At 35.8% G+C, this 20,144-nt stretch overlaps 1 protein-coding gene across 1 annotated transcript in view; it reads left to right on the plus strand.

Moving 5' to 3' along the window:
• Positions 1-20,144, plus strand: part of ccser2b (coiled-coil serine-rich protein 2b) — a 100,357-nt gene that overhangs the window by 55,218 nt on the left and 24,995 nt on the right. The window contains exons 5-9 of the mRNA XM_079845713.1: positions 363-462; positions 2,061-2,154; positions 5,186-5,342; positions 16,229-16,309; positions 16,897-16,983. Coding sequence (XP_079701839.1) covers positions 363-462; positions 2,061-2,154; positions 5,186-5,342; positions 16,229-16,309; positions 16,897-16,983 — 519 coding nt within the window. The remainder of the gene's footprint in view (positions 1-362; positions 463-2,060; positions 2,155-5,185; positions 5,343-16,228; positions 16,310-16,896; positions 16,984-20,144) is intronic.

Genomic DNA, 20,144 nt, shown 5'->3' on the forward strand with positions numbered 1-20,144 from the left:
ACAAAGATGAACTAACGCTGAACAGAGGTGTTGTTCATGTTAACTAATGCATTAACTCATGTTAACTAATACAACCTTATTGTAAAGTGTTACCATAATGCTTTTAGATTTTTAGATTTTCCCCTTCTTTTCCTTTGGTCCTACAGAATCGGATGGTGCATGTTTTTGGTGGTAACACTGTAAATATGCATATCTTCACAATAAGTGTATTGCATCAAATTATTAATTTAAATGTTAGTAAAAGACACTAAATATAAAGCTATGGGAATTGAAAAAGAATCCCATGTTGTTTTTCATAAAATAAGATAAATTGCAAAGATTTTGGCTGTGGTGTTGACTCTCTTTTACATGTTTCATTTAAGGACATTCTCAACAACCTGGAGAATGTGGAGCCATGCGACCTGGAGGAAGATGACCTCATGTTGGATTTGGACTTGTCTGAAGATACATCATTACACAGCGGTGAGTGATATAGTTTGGCTATCATTCTCTTGAAACGGTTGCTTTGCCATGACAGTATTTGACATGAAAGAGAACAGTAGTAGAAAGTTGAATTAGTACAGTTTTCGCTAAAGTTTGCTACAACACATTCTATGACACAGACACATTTAAGAACACAACAGCGCATGAAGCTTGCATAGCTGGAAAGATTTGAATTCACATACTTGCATAGATTTTGTTTTTGACATTGTTGGGATTCAAATTTTGCAAGTTACTCACATCACATAACTGAATTACTATTTCAAAGAGACAAGTTAAAATGGGTATTTTGGTGTAAACTCAAAAAGAAACACCTCAAGTTATTTTCCAATTACAGTCGGTAACTTCTATTAAATATATATAACTGATGAATACAAATGCATTCAGGTGTACACCCTGTATTATTAATCCTATGGCTGTTCAGTTGTACTACAGGTAATATTGTACCATATAAATAAAGCACCATCGATAGTGTACAGGACACCCCTTCAGCCCCTCTACAAGTAGCATTTGCTATTTTTATTATTTTAAGGATGCATTCAATATAACTCTGGGGCTTCATAGACACTTTTTTTATTATTTTTTTAACCATACTATTATAGTATATATATATATATATAGTGTGTGACCCTGGACAACAAAACTTAAATTTTTTGAAATTGAGATTTATCATCTGAAAGCTGAATAAATAAGCTTTTGTCATTGGTGGATGGTTTGTTATATAGGACAATATGTGGCCAATATACAACTATTTGAAAATCTCCAATCTGAGGGTGCAAAAAAATCTAAATATTGAGAAAATCGACTTTTAAAGTTGTCGAAATGAAGTCCTTAGCAATCCATATTACTACTAATAAAACATTTTTGATATATTTACGGTAGGAAATTTACAAAATATCTTCATGGAACAAGATCTTTACTTAATATCCTAATGATTTTTCGCATAATTGTGACCCATACAATGTATTGTTGGCTATTGCCACAAATATACCTGTGCAACTTATGACTGGTTTTGTGGTCCAGAGTCACATACTGTATATAGAATGGACCCTTATACTGTGCATATGACACAGTACAGATGAATGAGCCAAGCCGTCTTTTTTTGTACTCTAGAAACATTTCTTATAATTATCAGTTGAAAACAGTTGTGCTGCTTATTTTTTATTTTTTTATTTTGTGGAAAGCACTACCATGCAAAAGTATGGGCTAGGTAATATATAGTTTTATTCAGGATAGTTGCATTAAATGGATCAAAAGGGACGGTAAAGATATGTTTAATGTTACAAATGATTAAATAATACATGCTGTTCTTTTGAACTTTCTATTCATCAAAGAATTCTTAAAAATATATTGCAGTTTCCACACAAATATTAAGCAGCAAAAACTTTTTCAACATAATAATAATAACCATTGCAGGATGGACACTAACCAATATCTAGAGACCTGAATATAATAGAGAGAGGAATTTAACTTGGGCCAGGAAGCAAGCAAACATTTTCTGGAAGTCACCCACAAAAACATTGTGTTGGAAAATTCTGCACTCACAAAAATAGTTATTGATATACTTGAATCTATTGTAGACACTGATGGGATGTCACCTTATGAGGGCTCTGAAATTGAAGGCTGGCCCATTCAGAGGAGACGGCAACAACACTGGGGCAGGTGTGAAAACAGGTGACCGTTTCATTTATACATTTTGTGAAATTGTTGTAAATTTTATGACAGTGCTTATCTCAATGTATTAGAGCAAGCAACTACATTGTCATACTTTTTCACGTTAGTACTACTCTTAGTACCAAAGAGCTGAAGTAATGACATTAATAACACTTTATAATAAGTAACAAAACACTTATAAATCATTTGCAGGATATAAGTTTATAGTAAATGAATCATTTATAAACTGTAGTTAATACATTAATAGACTATATACAAATAGTCAGTTCCTAATTCATTCACAATATGCTGCAGTTTTCTCCTGAATTTACCTCTGGTGGCAATAAAACACCAACAACTTTATACCTTTTCACACAAATTATGATTACACAGGCAGATTATCGATTAATAAAAAAATATTTTCACACATTTCCTTGCACCATACCATGTTATGCCCTAAAATTACTCAAAATATAAAATACTATTACCATAGTACTTTTAAAGTAATACATTTTGACATTTGCATCACATAATCAGCTCCATGTGTGTATTTTCTGATCTCACCTGGTACAGCATTGCACTGGCGATGCCGAATGCACGGGTATGAGTCCCGTGAAACTCAAAGGCTTGTAGAAGCAAGCTAAAATGGCTTCAGCATTGCTTCAGTATATGCATATTTTATCTTACATTTGCTTTTGACAACATTTAAAGGTTGTTAACGGCAGGTTTAGGGTAGGATTTATGCTGCGTTCCAGGCAGGTTTTTGAGCCCGTAAGTTACGACTCACGACTTTGTAGCGTTCCAGGCAAAGTCACGCCAAACTGCCTGAGTGCAAGGAATTGTGGTAGCTAGATGTAAACAAATCATGGCGGGGCTTATGCTTATTTACAATCATTTCTATCGCCAAATGTACTTACTCCTTGCTTATTTGAAGGAAACGGAGGAGAAAAACGGCATGTAAGGCAAGAGAAGCTGTAATACCTTTTATTTTACGTTATTCTTGTACGACTTTCCTAAACACAGCATTGTTGTTTCGCGGGCTATGTGACGTCAGTGCGCAATCTAGTACGAGTTCACGGGTGGGAAGTCACGGTTATTGACTGCCGTTTCCAGTGCACTTTCACGGGTAGAAGGTTGGAAAAACACGGGTTACGGGTTGCCTGGAACACGGCATTAGTGTAGTAGGAGGTCAATTATTTTCAAACGTGGTAGAGAGCGGCTGCGATACTTACAACATCCAACAAAAGCGCTGCCAAGTTCACGTTCATCTGTTTTGGATTTAAACTGAGCTCATTTTTATAGCCACTTACTGGACATTTAGCTTTGAAAGTAGGGGTGGGCGATATACCGGTAGACACGATTAAACTGTAAAAATGTTGTCAACCGCTAAAGATTTTGCACTGCAGCCTCTATCGTGGTTACATTCATGTGGCGTTACTGTGCGGTCATGAAAGCATTTGATTTGCATACATTTTTAAACATTGCAGATTAAAAACAAGTGATTTTAAATTGTTGAAGCGCAATTAGTAGCGAGTCAACGTTCCTGGTGGTGTGCCTTTTGTTTTGTATGGACTTTTATGTCTCGTCCCTAAACTCTCTGTCTGTTCGGATATGGACACGGAGACCGCCTATGATCCATCTGCCGTGGGGATCTCCAGGCCAGTGGAGTGGAAGCAGGACTGGAGACTGAGGCAGATCGGGGAAACGGGGAGCAGCCAGCAGAGAGCTGACAGGACTGAAGACAATCTCAGCAGAGATGGAGACAACCACAGCGGAGCAGATGACTATCCCAGCCAAGCAGATGGGACTGAAGATCCCCATGGCGGAGCAAAAGACCACCACACCAGAGTAGACGGGACTGAAGATCCCCACGGCGGAGCAGAAGACCACAACAGCAGAGTAGACAGGACTGACGATTCCCACTGTGGAGCAGAAGACCACAACAGTTAACCACCACAGCAGAGTAGACACTGAAGTTCCCCATGGCGGAGCAGATGGATCATATACGGTCTCCATGACCGTGTCCGAACAGACAGAGATTTCAGTGATGAAACAGTTCATACAAAACAAAAGGCACACCACTTGGATCGTGACAACCTGGTGTCGTCTGTGTCATTAATATTAATCAAACAACAAAAGAGATAAAATCAGCTCACTGCTCTTGACTGAATCACTTTTGTAACTTTAATAAGAATAAATGTATATTTAATTTACACAGTGAAGAGAATGCAGTTTTTTTTAATAAATATGATTAATTTTCTTTGTTTCTTTGTTCTTATTTTTTCTGTCTACTTGTCTTTAGTAGGCTAGTAGTTTTTTGTGATATTGAGTATGGTGAAAAGAACTATAAAATTTCAATGGTGTCAAAAATGTTTTGATATAAAAATCTTATTTAAAGCAGAAATAACAATATCACGATCTATATAGTATATGTTGTGAAATATTCATATCATGATATAAAATTTTGGTAATATCACCCACCCCATTTGAAAGTGTTGCGAAATATCCAAGAAGCAACATAAATACATTTATTTAATAAATAAATAAAAACAACATTTTCTAGAAATGTTGGCACAAACGCATTTTTCCGAAGAGCCTGGATTTGGCAAAAACTATGCACCTTAACGCACAAATTTATCTAGCTCTTGCCATTTTTGAGTCCAATATGAGTCCAGGTAGTTTGTGAACAGTCTGTCAGCGAGCCATCTGAGACTGAAGCTAACCTACAAAAAATAAGTACATGTTATGTAATGAAATACCCACATTCTATAGACAGTCTTTGTTATAAAATTGTGTTATTTACAGTTCCAGTTTTCAGCCTTTAGTCCCCACAAGTGCATCCGTGTCTGTTTTATATCCGTTTAAAAAGCAAATTACTCTCAGAAAGTCACATTCTCAGCATACCTCCTACATTCCTTTCATATCCAGGATTTTGGATTAGATGGCTGTCATTGGACAGCTAGCCTGTCTAAAAAATATTTTCCCATGGGCAGAGGCCTCTGGTTGACCTGGTAAATGATTTCTGATCACTTTCTCTTTGTCTGACCTACAGAACTGGCATCTTGCAGTCGTTTGACGGATTTAGTGGACAGGGGCTGGAGAGATCAAGGTCAGATCATATGACACTGGATGAGCTGACCCTGAAACTCATGGTTCAAGACTGCTCTTCTGTCAAAGAACAGCTGTTTCAGCTGAAGACACTGCTTCAGGTAAGACACAGACGCATGCTGTGCAAATATAACATTAATGTCTTTTCTGAGTGGTGTCCAAATACTATTATAGCTGCATTTGTGTTGTTAATTACATAGCATGTTGTAAGGCTTCTTAGGGCATTTCATTAACAGATTTTATTGACAGATCTCTTTTAATTAGTGGTGTTTGCTCATACTTAAATATTTGAAGAATCCCCCAACCTTAAGTATTACATTTTGGTGCTTAACTTACGATTACAAGCCAGGCCTTCTAGTCCAACATTAATGGCCTGAACTCACAAACGCTCTACTATATGATCTTGTGGAAAGCCTTCCCAGAAAAGTGGAAACTGTTATAGCTGCAAATGGAGGACCAGCTTCTTATTAATGCTTATGTATTTAGGATGCAATGTCATTACAGTCCCTATTGCTCCAAGGTCGTAACAAGATCATTACAAAGTCTTTTTAATTTGAGACTTTGGATGGGCTCTTTTGGCAACCACTCTAGATGACAACCACTCTAGATGCCCAAGAAACCCCTTAGCTAAATGTTAGTGACATTATAAATCTAGTTGTATACACTGCAATATGATTTTTCTGCAGTTGAAGGGTTCATTTTGAGTCAGTGTTTGTGTTTGTAAGAGACAGATTGGACCAATAGAGGTGAAGATCAAATTCACATGAGAGATTTTTAATGAGAACAATGTTTAATGAGAACAAAAATAGTCTTAGGAGCAAGCAGACATAGAAATCCAGGATAACAAGAAGATATTCAAAGAAGAAGAATAAACAAACCCAAGGGGAAATTCCAACGTAACAGCTTAGCAAACATACAAAGACTATAATAGAGAAAGACACAGGGCTACAAATACTTAAGCTGCATCCCAGTTTGCCTACTTAAACTATGCCCTAAAAGTATGTACTGTTTATGTGAAGAAAAAGAACATACTTTTGAGTGTGTAGCAGAAAAGTAGGCAAGCTTTGGGTAAGACCACGTAGTACCATGTAGTACCACGTTGATCTATCAGCTCCCACAGCTTCTTTCATACGGTGAACTGTCCTCATGTTTTGCATAATGATGCATTTAAAAGTTAACTCCTGACCAAATGTAATTTTACAAAAGTTCACAATGTCTTTACAGATTAAATATAGTGTGGATAGGATTGAATAAATATTTTTTCATCAGGTTAGACACTGATTATTAACCACTCAAACCCCTTCATCTAAAACTCTCCAACTGTCGATCTTGCATATCCGCCACGTTTGTAGTTTTCTAAGGCTATTATACACTATGAGTTGTGGGCAGTATTAGCCATTAGAATATGCATGGTTATTATGTAAATTGGGACGCAGAAATAAAGTAAACAAGGTTCTAAACAAGACACAGGTCAACATAATGAGTTACCAAAGAAACAGACTCACACACAGGATGTGAAAACAGAAGCAATGGGAACAAAATACAAACTAAAAGTTTCAGAAGACATGGACCAAATGTGACAGTAGTCTACTTATAAATTGTGAATCCAGCTGTTACAAATAACTGCTGTTACATTAAAGTAGACAGAGGTAACAAAAAGTGGCAAGTGTATACAGGAACATTCTCATCTCGTCCCAGCACTAGGAACAAAACTTGACCAGAAATAAACTGAAATTGGATTTGAGACAAAGGAAAAACAGTGGAAACACAAAATACTTGAAGATGGAGCAAGGCCAAAATAATAAACAAGACTCCTAACTATTTTTTTTTTTATAAATTGATAGAACACTTTCCTATACATGTGTCAAATAAACAATTAAACTTCCCAGACTTCCTCGAAAACCAGGATATATTGGAGAAAAGGGCAGCTGCTCCAATCAAAAGCCCTGTGTACACCTGTATTAAGTTGTGTTTTCGCAAACGAAAGCTCTCAGTGTGTTTTTCCGTCGTCTCTGGTCACGTTCATATGTAAATTCCGTGAGATTATTTTGTCTATTAGATCGAAAGATCTGAAAAAGCCCATAGATTTACCTGGCCAAAGACCTTCCTCTCAAAGAAACAGAAGTGGTTGAAAGAGGACAAAAGAGACAGATTAAAACACCAGGTGTAAACGGGAAGGTGTCTCCTTAGTCTACTTAACGACCAAAACGCATCTTAATACCAGGTGTCAACAGTGCAAAAATGGCATCCACCTCCTAACTGATTTCCACAAATATTAATACACTTTTACAGAAAATCTAACTTCAATAGTAGCCATTCTCTAGTCTCATAGTTTCAGCAAATACACTGAAGTCACAATAGAATATGGCTGACACTCAACAACAGAAGGCATAGTGAAATTTCTTGTGCAGAAGAAAAGGAGACCCTGTGGGGAGAAAAGTTTTGAGTCTATTGTTCGTCTCTGTCTTTCTAGCTGGGTTTTCATCTAAACGTGAAGCAACTCTTTTCAAAGTTCGCACAAAGAAAAAAACAAACACTTGCGAATTAGGTGCATTTCCATCAAGTTGTTTGAGCAGATGGCAGTGGTATTGGTAAGCTAGTAACCAACTGTAAATAAAAAACCATCAGCAGAAACAGCCGATTAGTCACGTGGGTTTTATATTTGCTGCATCAATTTATTCGGCAAATGCGTTCCCATCTTCCATTATTGGCATTAACTCTTTTTTGCACAAGTCAAAAACCACCTCAAGTGAGCGTAAAAACTTGTCTTGCTATCACCAGACCAAGCTTTTAAGATTGAACATTGGTCTGGGGAGTCTGCTCTGTATTTTTACTGCACAATAGGTGTGATCAACGGGCATAGTTCAAATGACTGTACGGAATTGGATAGTCCTTCAATCAGACTAACAATCCATTGCTTCTCTATCCATCATTGTGTTAAACCCACCAATAGCGTGCCAGGTGGATAAGCTGGTTTGTGATTGGGCCCCGCAAATTTGTAACAGAAGCAGGATAGAAATATGTACAGATTTCCAGCCTGAGCTGCAGGGAGAAATCAAATCGCCGGCAGATCATGCTGGGTTAACCCAGTCTACGTAAAAAACGTTTTTGCAAATTAATTTTTTATTTTTATTTTGCCATTTCCAGCACTCGTTGCCATTTCCAATGCAATACTTCAAAATGTGCATAAAAACAGGGTGATGGAAACATAGATTCTGTTAGTTATCATCTGGCCTTGCTGGCCTTCTCCTTGCAGGAGCAAATCAATATAGCTGAGGTTGGCAGGCCAGGTGAACACAATCAGTACCTGTGAGAGCAGTAACACAGCAGAAACCATGGAAGCAGAGTGAAAGAGTAACAGCAGAAAACAGCATATCACCAGGGGCAGGGGCATATCTCAGGACGTGACATATTTAAATTTAAATCAGAGATGTGAAAATCACACAGAAAGAATCCGTCTTTCTCCAGCCCCATGGTCTAGGGTCCAAAGAGACAGTGTTGCCATCTTGCTTGGAAAAAAAGCAAAACAAAAAAACACACTGCAGCTTCCAAGTTTATTAACTGCAAAAATTGGCCCATATCGTTAAAAAGAAACAAGCCCAAAGATGCTTCAGCTTATGATTGTCACAGTCACCCTCAACACTACACTTCCCAGAATCCCTCCGGCTCACCACCTGCACTCATCAATCTCCTGCACCTGCAAGTCATCACCCTCGTTGTCGCTCATCAGCACTCCCTATATCAGTGGTCACCATCCTCACCACAGTTGTCCGATCTACGTTATGTTTAGTGTATGTTGCGTCTGCCTGTTTGCCTGTCTGCCTGCGTCTGTCTGCCTGCAACCACCCGTGACGATATTATAAGTGGACATGGGAACACTGTACGAGTACTTCACTGTACTTCACTCTGTGAAGCAGCTTTACAAGCATAAACAAAACACTAGTGATGGCGAAGTGAAGCTTTCTGAACCAGTGAAACTTTCAGCACAATTGTATCAGAAAAAGGTGCATTACTTGAAGCTTTTCAAATCAGAGCTCGACGAGGAACTCTGCTGGTGAAAGTGAGGGAAAGCACTGTGTCGCAAAATGTTTTGCAACCATTATCTTAGAAGCAAAAATTAATTAATGGATATATGAATGAATCAATAAATTAAATACATGACAACAATCTTTTCCATTGCATACTCTATTGTGAATGTGGACATTTGTCTTGTTTGTGAACAAATAAAACTCATGAATAAAGGAAGTAGACTAAATAAATGCAGGTGCATGCACACAAAGAAACACACACACTCACACACATGTGTGTATATATATATCTGAGAGAGAGAGAGAGAGAGAGAGAGAGAGAGAGAGAGAGAGAGATTTAATAGGTTCACATAATTGTCAATAATATTTTTTAACCACTTAATTTTTTCAATACTTAAAAAAATGAACAAAGTTGGGGGAAAAAAGTAGGCTGGCTTTAAGCCAAATATATATATAAGGCTGCAGAACAAAAGCCAAGTATATTATCAAGCTTATTGGGCGAACTCAAATGAAAGTGTTCCCACATTACAGAACCATGACAGTCTCGCAACAATAAACTAGCGCAATACAGCAGTTCTAACAACCCGTGTCGCGCATGTTTAAACCTTTTTGAATGAGAGTACGAAGCAGTCACGTGGGTGTGTGTGAAACGAAGCTTCGGACGTCATTGGCCACGTGATTTTGATAGAACGAATCAAGCATCGATACCAAGCTTCACTAAAAATCGTTTCTTTTTTTGACACACGCTTCGGAGCTTTGGTGTCACTGTTAACATCACTACAAAACACAGCACCTCTGTCATTGGTAGTTTAGTTAAAATTGTCCAACATAATGCATCTTTTGTCACTAAAAGTACTTTGATTAAACTCTTTTCTTGTTCAAAGTTGCGAGATTCCAAAACATGGTTAACAATGACAATAACTGGGGCTAGTGGCATCACAATCTGATTTCAGTAGTGTTAGCTGTGAAATCCAGAGCAATGCAAGATGATATGCTAATCTTGAGTTTGAAAACGGTGTTATTTAGCAAGATTTTACTATTTTTTCACGAAAGTTTGAAGAGCGAGAGGCACACGGGTCTGATTAGCCCTTACATTAGAACAGTCATGATCTTTACACCTCACATTGAATCTGTCAAATCCCTTATCCCTTAGAATAGAAGTATATGTATTTTCATGATAAATCCTGCCAGTTCAACTCAAAACTTTCACACAAATATTGCCATAATTCAAGGTTAAGACTGTGAAATCATGCTCTCTTTCAGTATGTGACCCTTATGATTTATGAGGCTCCAGGAAGATATATGTCTTTTCCTCCACTAAGCTCAGATCGAAATAATTTTTCAATAATTCACAAGTTATATTGACTTTATGGCTTGAATGAATGCTGCGGTGTGTTGTGTTCAAAGATGCAATTTTAACGTAATATAAAAATATAAAAAAGATTTTGACACGAGCTAAGCAAACAAAAACAATAAAAATCAAATCAAAACCAACAAAACATAATTGCCCTACAACAATTACTTTCCTTTGCTGACAAATGATCAATATCAGTTACTGCAGCAACATATTTCTTTATACAATCTACAACAAGACAAAAAAACCCAAGACACCTTTTTTTTTCAATGGGTAATTGTTTTGATGTGCTATAAGGTAATGGTGCCCAGTTGTTATTATAAAAACATTGATTAGTTTGCTGCGGTTTGATTTTTTTTGAGTGATTAAACAACAGGAACCAAACAATAAAGTAAACAACAAATATGTCCTCTATTATATGCTCCAATAGAAATGGTTGAGTCCAGGCCCTCTAGTTTCACAGCCCCCCTAGTTATCTTTAAAAAATCAGGATGAGGAGAGGCTAAATAACCATGCAAGTAGTTAGTGCAATTAGTCCAAATATCCTGGTTAGACTAACTCTGCATACCATTGTGGGACAGTCATGTAGAGAGTAAGGACTGTGGGATTAGCTTTTAACTTTATACTTCTCCCTTTTCCCATCACATATCAGCACTGGAGAAGTGTTTATTTTAAATAAAAATGAAGAAAATATTCAAAAAGTGGAAATAAAGTGCTTAACTTAATAGTAAGAATAACATGTTTAAACCACAAACCTATGTAGAAAACTACATTTTTGAAGCCGTTATGTTGATTAAAAAAAACAAGTTTCTAATAAGTAACTAGATAAGAACGTTTGGGGTGTGCGTGTGTGTAGCTTACATTGTAGTATTGTAATATTATGATTACCACAGAACTTATTTCACTCATAAATTGAAAAAAAAAAAAACATTATAAAAACATAAAATCTTGAGGGAACCAGTGGCGAATTAGTCTTGAAGTCATCCCTGTTACTATTAAAAGTAATGTGTTACAATATTGTGTTACTCCCTAAAAAATTTAAAAGTAAGTGTTAGTTTTTACGGCCACCAACAGCGAAATTAATAAGCCTTAGGTTGAAGGAAATGCAAATTCACCCCTGTACACTCTGGCTGCATCTGAAATATTCTTTATTTTGAATAAGTAATTACTTTGCAATTGCTAAAAAAGTATGTTCTATTTAGTATGAACGTGTGTATTATGAATGTAATCTGGATGTACTACATTTGATGTTGACGCTGGTAAATGACGTGATACTTTACTGCAATTCATATATCCTCTCCTGTGGCCTCATTTGATAGTAAAGTGTCCATCATATGCACACTTTAGAATCTAACCGGAATAATTAGGTCATCCGGGTACATATGTATAAGTACTGTGAATTCAGACATACTGTTTTTCACCTACTATATAGTAGGGACATATGCAATTTTGGATGCAGCCTATTACTACAGCAATATAAAAGAAACACAAATGTAATGATTATCTGAAGTTTTTTTTTTTTTTGCTTATTGGTATGATTGAATTGGCTAATAATGTGAGGTTAAATACATAAAGTATATTTGTATTATTTAGAGACCCCCTGTGGTGAAAATCAAGTTTTTAATGTTGTTTATATGTCTATGTGGTGTTTTTAATATGCTTTCAGACAAGCCATGTGCAAATTCATCAGTCAACAACACCTTTGCTGAGTATTTTATCTTTAAAAACAAAAGACAGTGTTCCTACCATCACAAACATGTAACCAATCCCGTCAATGTGCAGGGCGGGATTGGTTCCTATATCATTAGGGATGCAGATTTTAAAAGGAAGCTGTCTGACTCTGAGCTGGTGAGCGGGACCATGGTTTGTGTATCATTAGCAACACATTATTAGCTGTTTGATAACCAGTGTTGACAAGGTTACTTTGGAAATGTAATGGGTTACAGATTACAAGTTACCCTATTTCAAATGTTGTGTAACTATTTAAATTACTTTATTATTAAAGTAATGTAACTGATTACATTAATGTACCCGATTAAATAAAATTTTGATTACATTTCTAAATTTCTAACGAAGGTTTTCAACAGTTTGTCATTTTCAAACATTTTAACCAGGGTTAATCTCTAAAAAACAGAGATAGTTATATTTAAGTTATTTTTCAAAACACAATTCTATGTCATTATACTGTAGTAAAAAAAAAAAACATGTTTTTCTTCTGACTGATACAAAATAAAAAAAATAAAAAATCCACTATTGATTTACCACTATGTCTGTGTGAAGGGAAAACATTATACCATATGAGACCTAATATTGATTTCTCACTAACAGAACCAAGGATATATTCTAGATATAACGTATCTAGTTCTAGTTATTCAAGGATATAATCATACTCACTGGAAACCCAAACAGTGTAGCCGTCATAACATGCATGGGATTTTTAATAGTTATATTCCACCTAAAATATTGACTCAATGACCAATCGTTGTGTAGTTAAATAGCTCTGTTTTGCAAGTCAAAACGGGACAAACTAATAGAGAAACTTAATAGTCTTCGCTTAAGGTTAACATTCATCATAGGAGATGCTTCCTCAGGTTCGACACCTTCGATGTTGATAGCGTTTTAATAGTTCGCAAACATATTTTGCACTGAACTGTTATATTTGCGCCCTTTTCTGATTTCTGCATAAAATTCTTTTTAAATTTCCAGCATTGGAACTCATTTTTATCACCATGGTGACAACTCTCAGACAGGTTGTAGCCTAAAGCTTTCAGCGGCAATGTGGATTGATGTAATTGGCAGACGTGGTGCGCTGCAAATTCAAACGAGAACCAATCAAAAGCATCAGAATAGCATCGCTTTACTAAACATCAAAAACAGGCATAGAAAATATTCAGATGTAATCCCCTTTGTAATTATTAACATTTTCATAACTGTAATTAAATTTTTCTCAGTAACTGTAACTGATTACAGTTACATTTCATTTTGTAATTAAATTATGTAACTTCGTTACATGTAACTAGTTATTCCCCAACACTGTTGATAACATTGTCAAAGGCTAATCAAATCGATTACCATTATGTTTCAGACATTGTAGAGAGCGAAAGCGCATTACCATTCTAGTACAATGACCCTGTATAATTTGCTCTTCCTCCTTTTCTTCTGAATCAGTTTCTGGTTCAAACATATGGCAAAATTAAACCAATATGTCCAGTTGCCATTGTGTAGCATTTACTACAGTTGACAACTACTACAGTGCAATCTGAATGCAGCGCTCCTTAATCTAGCGCAAGACCAGAACAGAGTGTTTACCATTACGCCATGGAAGAAAGCACAGAAACAGGGAGGTGAATTCAGTCCAGGATAAGGACCAGGTAATTTGCAAGACCTGTCAAACTTTCACTGCGGCAAAACAGAGTATTAAGGGTAAAATTAAGTGTAAATTCACACAGAACAAATTTTTGCGTTTAAAACACGAAACGCTGGTCTAGAGATGTGTTTAAAATAAAATTAACTTATTTTACTATGAGCACCACATAGAACGTTGTGTCATGTGCGAGATGCTGCAAAAGACGCGAAAAAGATTCTTCCAAACCATGTGTGCAAAAATCAATAATACGGGCATTTGCACAGCCCTAATGATGAGGGGTCCCCAGGACAGGTTTGAGATTTGCTATTTAATAGCTATATTTCAGCTATTTATTTGCAGCAAAGGGGCAAATGCCGGTCTATCTGTGCTCACGAAACCATTCAGGCACCAAGTCAGCCAAGCGAGTACCACCGTATGTACACAGAGACATATAATAAATTATAGGAAAGTTGCTGAATGCTAATACAAGCTTCTCGTCTTGTCTCAGCACTGAAGAGCGACGGATCACATGCACTCCACTGACTTCACTCCTATTGGTTGTCGCTCCTGAAAGTCGCTTTTCATTTGCACAAAGTTGAACATAGCAGCGATCGCCGGAAATCGAATTAAAACGAATGGGATTGTGTTGCTTTGTCGCTGCATGTAGTGTAAACTGGATAGAGACAGCAAGATCTCAAGCTGGGACTCAAATTCGGATAATCTGAGACACTATTCTTTGTGTCTGAGCACTGTCCACAAAGCTGTGACTTTAAGTCTGAGCCTACATAAGTCTACATGAGCTCAAACTGTCTCTTTAGAGCTGATCGTAGATAATTTCTGATAGGTGGGACATGTTCTAGAGCTCCTTAGAGTTTTACAACTACTTAAATGCCCCTAAACTCGCCCAAATAAGGCTTTGAAGGCTTTTAAAGGGATAAAAGGATGAGTAAGATATTATGGTAGTATGGAAATATCACACATAAGGAAGAAAGGACACTCCTACTTGTCCATTCCATTTTGTCATGGGGCCTGTGCACGCAAATGTACTTTTACGAGTTCTTCAAGTGTGTGTTTTGAAAGACAGAGAGAGTGGGTAAAAAATTATCTTACAAAATATTTCTACGAATACCATTAGTCTATCACTGTCAGCTCTCTGAGAGAATTTCATTTTATTTTGGTTTGGTTATTTATATATTTATTTTTATTGAGGGGTTAAAAATACAATAGTCCAGAGTATGAAATAATACATACAGATATATATATATATATATATATATATATATATATATATATATATATATATATATATATATATATATATATATATATATATATATATATATATATATATATATATATATATATATATATATATATATATATATACATATAGTAGGTCATTCGGGTACTTATATGTATATATATATATATATATATATATATATATATACATATAGTAGGTCATTCGGGTACTTATATGTATGTATTAGTGCTGTCAAATCGATTAATTGCGACTAATCGCATCTAACATAAACATTTTTAATATACATTTTTCATATATTCATTATGAGAAAATGAAACCTTTTGATGCATGTAAACCTGATGTAGGAGACCTCCAAAACAAAATAAGGAACCTTTAAAATAATAGGGGCACTTTAATATTAAAAACAAGACCAAAATAGTCCCACACTTGCCACACTTTTATGAGTCAAGCTCAAGCAACAAGCCCAAAAGGTCATATAATAAATGGACATGGCAACCCTTCAAGTGTGCACTCTGCGAAGCAGCCTTCCAGACATAAACAAAACATGACACCTCTGTAGATGTTGGTTAAATTAAAATTGCAGAACATAATGAGTCTTTGGTGCTCACTGTCGCTGTAATACTAATTTGGTCAAAAATAGCAGATACCAAACATGCGACACAACTGATCATGATTTTCGAGTGTTTAGTTTTCGCACTGTTTAACCACTGCTTGTTTTCGCACTGCTTAACCACCGTGGTACAATGCACTGTTAGAGAAATTAACTAGCTTGTCACGACTGTTTACTGTACCCATAGTAACTTTGTCAATCATCTTTCATTCTTCTCGTCATATGATGCAGGTCAGAGTTCAACAATCTGGAACTTTTGTACACTGCGGAATGCAAAACGTTCCATATTTGAGCGAAAATTTTTAGTGTAACCACATTTGCAGCAATACCCCCCCACCCCCCACACACACACTACAAGATTGATTTTATTTGTTGGTTGTTTTAGATGGAGACAGATGGTTCAGTTGAAGAGACTTTAGAGGCTTATACTCCACAATCCACTGACCAGTCTTTACTTGATCAGAAGGTAAGATCTTATTGTCTTCCTTAAATCATGACATTTTGCTTTTAAGGGAAAACAGCATAAAAGTACAAAACATGATTTTGCATGCGATTTAGATAACTTTTTGAATTCATGTTTCAGTTTTGCGTACAACATTTTTGAATGTGATTGATTTAAAGTTTTGATTCGTGCTTACTATTTGTTTGAATGCTTTTTACATTTTTTGATTCATGCTTATTATTTTTCGTTTTTATTTTTTGTGACAGTGTTGTTTGCGTCTCTTCTGACCACTGCATATTGATATCAAACATACTGAAGAAGTTTTGTGAAGTCTTCACGAGGATTGGGGCATGACCCATATTGGCATAATTTCATGTCCTAAGCATGTGCACAGTCCATTGCACCACACCTAAAAACTACAAATGCAAAGTTTTTAGTTTTTGTGAGTTCAGATTAATGCACCAATGGCAGAGCCAACTCATCGCAAAACAAAAACAAATCTGTGTATTGTGTAATATTTTTGATATTAATAAATAAGCATCTTAGGCTAATAACTTAGAAATTGTACATATTCTCATCGAAATCAACCCTTGTCTTCTGTTATTTTCTAGGTGGAGCTGCTCCTAAAAGAGGTTCAAGAACTGAGAAATGAGCTCAGAAGCAAAGACAGGATGATTGCTGAACTTTCCCAGCAGCTGGTGTGTATTATAGCCTAAATATTTACTTGGAAGGAACTGACTTTAAACACTGAACAAAAATGTTTTTTATTATTAGCGTGTTATTTATGCTAAATCATCGGCATGTGCTATGGAAAGTAAAGCATTTATAATATTGTGAATGGTTTAACACAAAGTTCTTTTTCTTTTCTTGTTTTAACACTAAAATGATACACTTCTTTTGTGATTTTATGATATTTAGATCTTATTTACAAGTCAATTTCATCATCATTTGCATATGGAAATACACAAATGTATGCAACTTGACAGTTTATGCAACATTTTTACTGATACATTACTACAGTAAAAATCTATTGAAACTGAATGTGCAATGTATTTTGGGCAGATGTTATGACAATAATGTGACAAAACTATGTTCTATGCATTCACCTACTGTGTGAGAATTCTTGATTTTATGCCTAAAAATGATGCCATTGGATATGTATTTAGACACAATCCAACAATTATTTTACCACTATTTTCTTTCGTTCATCATTTTGAAGCATCATTTTGGCAGTAATATTTATAGTATGCTTATAGTCATTGAACTTTTTTGATTTTATTCCTTATATAAGTCTTATTCCCTCATTTGTGTATTTGTTCACCATTATTTTTCCCCCAAACCAGTCTTTTATTTCCCAAGGGCGAACCCTGTCCCACCACAGTTTCTTCACCCAAGATAGTCCATAGTTAAGTTCTGTTGAACACAAAGAACATATTTTTACAAATATTGGTAATCAAAGAGTGGACCATTAGGGATGTGACGGTGAGGACATTTTCTCACCGGTTAATCGACGTGTGTCAACACCGTTAATACCAGAATCACGACTCTGCTTTTAAATCACTAATTCTATCTAACCGAAAGTAGAATGCCATACAAAAAAAAAAAAATCTGAACAACGGTGGCAAGTGATGTAACCGGTGTTGAGTGTGAACACCGGTAACACCGGCAACACCGGCAACACCGACTATCGTAGCAAGCCTAGTAGCCATTGACTTCCATAGCACGAAAAAATAATAATACTATGGAAGTCAATGGCTATGATCAGCTGTCTGGTTAGATTTAGATTTAGATTTATTCTTTATTGTCCTCAGTAGAGGAAATTCATTTCCACAGACTGTACCAGAAACAACATTCAACACGTATAACATCAACATACCTACAGAATACACAGAACACATATTTTGGTCACATAAGTAAACAAACAAAGATAGCATCAGCAGCAAAGACTGTATAAACCTGAAATTATACATTATTTAAATTCAGTGCTCTTATAGCTGAGAGTACAAAACTCTTTCCTAGGCGTGATTTCTTATGAGGCAGCTGTCTGTATCTGCGGCCAGAGGGAAGAAGAGTGAAACATGAGTTGAGAGGGTGACTAGGATTTAGTATAATAGTATTTGCTCTACGAAGGATAGCAGTGTCAATAAGAGCTGACAAATTGGGAGTTGGGAGACAAATTATTTTTGAAGAGGTGATGGTAATTTTAAGTAACTTACCAAAGGTTACCAAAGCCGCTTTTTCACCGTCGGGCCAAATGGTTCGGTAAGGACCTCTTCCAGTTGTATTTCCACTTTATGCCTGCACGGCATGATTACAAACCATTCTCGCCCCGGAATTCTTGGCCCGGTTGTCTAACAGTCCTGAACCGTGCAGGTAGAATGCGTGTAGTGAGATCGCAAATCAGGATTGGTCACTTGTCTGGCTACCAGTTTATCTGTAGCTGGCTAAGCGCGCTATTTAGGCGACATAAACACAAAATAATAATAAAAATAAAATAAATTTCCAATCATCCTCCATAACGCTGCCGCTATTTACATCTTATATTGTATGTGAACTCTTGCGTTACCAAGGCAATTCCAAAGTGCTCTGTTATCAGCCCCACAGTGGAAAATGAAACCATATCCATGCCGGCTGGGCTGCAACGTTCAAGCAAAGAGAACAGTTTGGCCCGGCAGTGGAAAATCGGCTCAACATTCTTTAAAATACCTTATTTTGTGTTCCACAGAATAAACTCATACAGGTTTGGAACAACATGAGGGTGACCAAATGCATAAGACTTTAGTTACATACAAAGATATTTTTAAAGAAACCTAAGATAATTCTGTCACTTAATTAAAAGTCCATGTAACAAAATCTCCAAAAATGCACAAAAGCATAAAATGTGGTGGCACTGGCCCAATCATTCCAAATAATTAGTAATTACTTTAGATTAGTTACATTATTGTCCAAAACCTTAGAAAAAAGTCAATCTTACAATGACTTCAGTTATTACTAGGGAGTTATCATGCTTTTCACTTTAGAATTCTGATCCAAAAAAATTGTAATTCCTTCTGAAGTAGTTGATAATAGAGTCGTTATTGGTGGGTTACCATGATCTTCACTTTAGAATTAATTATACATTATGTATATTTACATTAATTATGAGCCTGTACGTATATAATTGTTCTTAGTAGTCCTCTGGGAGGTATGAAAGATATAGTAGTTTTTGATTAGCTAATAGTGAACTACCTCATTCAACTGAGCGCTATTACTTACTAATTCATTAATCAGAGTTTCTTGTTAGTTAATAGTAGTTACTAGAATATTAATATTGCATTGCTAATTTGTTCCTGTGTAGTGATACAGTGCATTAATGATGGAACAGTATTCTAAAGTGTTGCCGATTTTGTATCATAAATTTACATCCAGAACCCAGAAATGTGTGAGCACATTAGTCCGTATATAACAATGATTTAACTCACACTGGTACTTAACTGTGATGGATGGATGGATCCTTTCTCGTCATTTTTATTTTGCACAATATTTCTTATTTCTGTAGTTTCTGCTTTCGGTGTGAGGGTCAATTTTACAAAAATGTCATATTCATTTGAATCATAATGAAAATAAGAAATAATATTTTGCTTAAAGAAAATTAAGCTCATTTTAGGCAAATAATTTTGTTGTTGTTGCATTGTGAAATAATTGTAATTTTTTTAATTTCCATTATTCTCAATAATGATTCTCATTAGATTTTAATTAGTTGTATACTTCACATATTTAAATAATATATCATTTATTTGCATGGCTCAACTGTCATAAGCTGAGATTGTCACAATACAAAAATACCTCAATGGTCCTTAAAGAAAAACAACAACATAAG

Source organism: Gobio gobio (genome assembly GCF_949357685.1).
Source record: "Gobio gobio genome assembly, chromosome: 20".
NCBI classification, from domain to species: Eukaryota; Metazoa; Chordata; class Actinopteri; order Cypriniformes; family Gobionidae; genus Gobio; species Gobio gobio.